This window comes from Ilyonectria robusta, assembly GCF_021365365.1.
Source record: "Ilyonectria robusta strain PMI_751 chromosome Unknown BGZ61scaffold_2, whole genome shotgun sequence".
In the NCBI taxonomy this organism is placed as follows: Eukaryota; Fungi; Ascomycota; class Sordariomycetes; order Hypocreales; family Nectriaceae; genus Ilyonectria; species Ilyonectria robusta.
The window spans coordinates 3,735,099-3,740,264 of NW_025764436.1; the positions used below are offsets into that span (position 1 = coordinate 3,735,099).

The following is a 5,166-nucleotide window of genomic DNA, read 5'->3' on the forward strand; positions in this document are numbered from 1 at the left end:
AGATTGGACTACCCCTCCGACGTAATGGGACAGGCCCTTGCTGCACACGTAAGGAAGACCACGCCCTATGACGCCCAGTTAGCGCTACCCGCTATTTTCTTACAGCGCTGCGCTGCACCCATGAGCCACTGCAACTCCGCCCTTTTTGGCAGGAACTTACTGATGGATTTGGAAAAGACCAAAGGTAGTGGTGAGGTGTTTGCAGTGGCCACTGAAGGTATTGTTTGTGCAGAGCATAGAGGGCTGAGCAACATGGCTGTAATCCTGCAATCGTGATTAGCACTGATGGAGTTTGATGTCCAACATTGAACGGAAGCGGACCATTTATTTTGCGACAAGATAAAAAAGGTAATAAAAAAAAAGAGGTGGTGTCAGTGAGCGTGAGCATGTCGCGTGCGAACCTTTGTCAGTATTGGTAGTTTTGTCCGACGCCATCCCCATGTAAAAGAATTTGGTCCGTGTTGTGGACCAACTTATAAGGCGGGGAGCGGGCTTCGAAAAGAGCGATACCGCTCACCCCCCTGCTCACCCGCCACAACTGGAAGTTCTGGAACCCTACGGCTTTATAATATACCCTCCTGTTCCAGAGTCCCCTGGGCTGTCACCATCATACCAATTCGGGAGAGCAAATCCCTCCCTTAATGCCCTAAGGCTTTCTTTGCCTCGCCAATACTCTACCACTACTCCATCACCAAGCCTCCACAATTATCCATCATGATGCTTCGGTCACAACAAGCAAGCCAAACATTCAAGGCGCTTGCCCAGACTTCAAGATGCCAACCTCGGGCAATCACCTCCCATATAGCGTCGACTGTTGCTTCTGGCAATAGAAAGATGCCAGCCAGCGTCAGGAATCAGGCCACCGTAGCTGTGTCTTCGCCGTAGGTTTTAAACACTACCCACCCAACGCAATCCAAAGAATTGCGCTCTGTGAGTCCCAAAACTGCGGGCTCAACTTTAACTGACTGTAAATCTATCTGGAGACCTAGTCCAAGCTATTCTAGTACCGAGTACAACACGATAACCAGCGATCCCCGCAGTCATGTTCAACCCTTGGTGGGTCCTGTGGTCCCAGACATGGATGAGTCGTGAGTAGTGACTCATGCTGCTTCTATCCCCGAGGGTGTTAGTTAACCTGGGATTATAGATTTATTGGAATGACGGGTGGGGAGATATTTCATGAGATGATGCGGAGAAGAGGTGTCAAGCATATTTGTAAGACTGACACAACCCAACCCTTTCCCCATCTCGGGACGTTCTCTGTCTAACACCGCTTTACAGTCGGGTACCCTGGTGGAGCAATCCTACCCGTTTTCGATGCCATCTATGGTTCCAAGGATCTCGACTTTGTTCTTCCCAAGCATGAACAGTGCGCTGGCCACATGGCCGAGGGGTACGCTCGAGCCTCTGGAAAGCCCGGCGTTGTGCTTGTGACTTCCGGCCCTGGGGCAACGAACGTCATCACTCCGTTGCAAGATGCCCTTTCGGATGGCACGCCGATAGTCGTCTTTTGCGGCCAAGTTCCCACAAGCGCCATCGGGACGGATGCCTTTCAAGAAGCCGATATTATTGGAATCTCTCGGTCATGCACGAAGTGGAACGTCACAGTCAATAATGTTGCCGAGTTGCCCCAACGGATCAACGAAGCCTTCGACATTGCCACTACCGGCAGGCCTGGACCTGTGCTTGTAGATTTGCCCAAGGATGTCACAGCCGGTATTTTAAGAAAGGCTATCGCCGGAAAGTCGAATATTCCCGGACTTTCTAATGCTGCATCGCGTGTGATCCTGGAGGAAAGCCGGAAACGACTCACCAACTCGATATCGCACGCCGCAGAGTTGATCAACGGCGCAAAGAAGCCCATTATCTTCGCCGGGCAAGGCATAATCTCGTCTACCAACGGCCCTGAGATGCTCAGGGAGCTTGCCGATAAAGCTTGCATTCCCGTCACTACCACTCTGCACGGGCTCGGTGCCTTTGACGAACTAGACGAGAAGTCACTCCATATGGTTGGGATGCATGGTGCCGGGTACGCCAACATGGCTATGCAAGAGGCGGACGTCATCATCGCCCTCGGTGGTCGCTTTGATGACCGTGTCACCGGCTCGGTATCAAAATTTGCGCCGGGAGCGCAGAAGGCGGCCCGTGAAGGTCGTGGCGGCATCGTACACTTCGAAATCATGCCAAAGAACATCAACAAAGTTGTCCAAGCAACTGCAGCAGTCGAAGGAGACGTTACCGAGAATCTTGCCCAGCTTCTGCCTCAGATTGGGAAGAAGTCAAAATCCGATCGGAAAGCGTGGCTGGACCAGATTCAGGACTGGAAGGCGAAATGGCCTCTGAACGCCTACGACAAAACTGCACGTGCCGACCTGATCAAGCCGCAGGCTTTAATTGAAGAGCTGAGCAACCTCACCGCCCATCGGAAGCAGGAAACTATCATCACGACGGGTGTTGGCCAGCACCAGATGTGGACCGCTCAACATTTCAGATGGCGACACCCGAGAACACTGGTTACATCTGGCGGGTTGGGGACTATGGGCTTTGGTCTGCCAGCAGCTATCGGAGCCAAAGTCGCGAAGCCAGACTCCCTTGTTATTGACATCGATGGCGATGCCTCGTTTAATATGACTCTCATGGAGCTCTCCACGGCTGCTCAATTCAACATCGGAGTCAAGGTCATCATCTTGAACAACGAGGAGCAAGGTATGGTCACGCAGTGGCAGAATCTCTTCTACGAGGATAGATACGCGCATACCCATCAAGTGAACCCGGATTTTATCAAGGTGGCTGAAGCCATGGGCGTTCAACAAAGAAAACTTATCAAGGCGGAAGACACCACAGAAGCCTTGCAGTGGCTCATTGACTCGGAAGGCCCCGCACTCCTTGAAGTTGTCACCGACAGAAAGGTGCCTGTGCTGCCCATGGTGCCAGCCGGTGCCGCCCTGCATGAATTCCTGACCTGGGACGAGGAGAAGGACAGGAAGCGACGAGAGTTGATGAAAGAAAGAACTGGCGGGTTACATCAATAGCGGGAGTTGGCAAACCATGACTGGCAAACAAAGAGGACGAAAACAAAACAATTGAGGGTTGATCTAGTGACTCAGAATAGTCAGCATTAGGGACGGATCCAGAGAGGTAATCGTCGAGATTTGGGGAGTTTTGTGCATCAATCTTGGACTGGCGATATAATAAATGGAAATGAAGGGTTCATCTGAAAATTTCATGTGACCTCGTACTTGCATGCAGGGTGATCGAATCTCTTACTTTACGATGCGTGCAGCTGTCTGTATCCTCTAGGTAGTTACCAGCTATGCAAGACCACAGCTCGGAGTATTCATAGTACCAAAACATCTCACATGCTTCATTTCATCTGACTCCCATGGCTCACTTGACTATTGTATGGCTTTATGATGCGGAAAGCCGGTTCCTTGGCCTCATAGTTAGGAACCGGGTCTGATGACTCAAGCCGCAGCGCTCTAACGGTGGCACATTGGGCAAGGCGACAAGCAAAACCAAGCCCCCCAAATTTGTGAGAAATATGGAGCTATGGCCACTGTAGCCCACTATAACCTGCATTTGCTACAGTGGCCAGAGCTCTAAATTTGATAGTGGGTGGAGGGAAAACTTACCCAAATCACTAAATTTATGCCTCGCCCACTATAACCACTTATCGTATAGCAGATTCAACAGCCGTCACCCCACTGTAGCAGCTGCAGCCCCCTCTCTTATAGCAGGCTGCAGAGCTGCAGCCCTCTTTCTTACATCAAGCTACAGCAGGTGCAAACCTCTCTCTATAGGAAGCTATAGCAACTAAAACCTTCCTTTTTATAGTAGACTAGAGTAGCTACAGCTCTATATTCAAGGTTGACAAGAATTTGAGATTTTTCATTTTTGCGCGTTGGCGCACCTTGTCTAATGTCCGACCGTACCCCGTGGACCGGAGCACTGAGCTGGCTGGCTAACCGCATCATCAATCCTACACCATCGCATTCTAATGTCCGTTCAATACCCATCTCCTATCACTCTGCATCTGATGATTTCTAAGCTTACAGTCTCAGGGTAATAGTCCACCAGTACTAAATGTGACATTACTAGTTTGATGTTTTCTTGGAGGAAATACCCTGACATTTCCAATTTTTGGTCTGCAGATTCCGTTACTGGGTAGGACCACGTGGGGTGACCGGCTGGAAAGACGCTTGGTAGATGAATGCTCTGTTTTAGGCTTGGGCCTTTCTTCAGGCCATACATCCTGGACGAGGCCCGCAATAATTGTAGTGACATGGCATATCAATTGGGGAAGGCCGCCAAGTATGACAGGATTTCTAGACCTGGTACGTTCTGAGTGACATGACTGTTGTCTGTTTGCTGCACAGACTATGTGAGCCGCCCGTCAGCAATCAGGCTGACACCTTCTCGAGTAGCTCTAGACCGAGTGTTAAATAAGGCGAAGAAAGTCAATGTGATGGGGATTGTATAGCTACATAGTGGGAATGGACTTCTATTCGTACGATTATGGGCGTGGTGTAAGCACATGTCAGGCTGTAGGCCAGCATTGAACCCCTGGCTTCACGATCTCAGCGCTACGTAAAGGTGGGGGCGGCGGGGATTTGTCAACTATTCAGCCATCCCAGCCTTACGTTATTTGCATGACGCGATGGGACCAATGCCGATGAGCCTTCGCTGAGACCCTTGGCGAAACAGACGGGACTGGGGGCCGGGGCCGGGACTAGGGGCCGGGCAGGGCAGATCATGACTCCTGTGAGGTTCCATGACCATTGTGTCGGTTTCCTAGCCTCCCGTCTGTGAACTGGAAAGCCAGCTATTCGCGAATTCACCGTCGAAGCACCTGCGACTGCGATAACCTCGCCATGAACGAATGTGAATAGGTAACGAACCGACGTATTTTGAGCTAACCAGCAATTGCACCACTCACGCAGGATAGCTACCTACCTGTAACTCCCTTCTGCAGCTTCCGAATCCTAATAGCCTTGATGCGACAGGCGAGACCGACTTTCCACTACTTGTAAACCCTACTGTACTTTTTTTAAGACCGACCGAACCATTTGCAACCGCCAACATGTCGGACGAATACGACAGCTCGCCGATTTCCGACGAGAGCGAATACTACGATGAAAGGGAAGACCGCACGTCCCGGGATGGAAT

General features: G+C 50.9%; 1 protein-coding gene across 1 annotated transcript; it reads left to right on the forward strand.

Annotated features, from left to right (window-relative positions):
- Positions 1-714: 714 nt before the first annotated feature.
- BGZ61DRAFT_503026 (thiamine diphosphate-binding protein) lies at positions 715-3,032 on the forward strand (the record flags this gene model as incomplete). Its single annotated transcript, XM_046251756.1, has 4 exons — positions 715-881; positions 990-1,088; positions 1,148-1,215; positions 1,282-3,032. The coding sequence occupies 4 exons, from the start codon at positions 715-717 to the stop codon at positions 3,030-3,032; spliced, it is 2,085 nt and encodes a 694-aa protein (XP_046111417.1).
- Between the last annotated feature and the right edge of the window lie 2,134 nt (positions 3,033-5,166).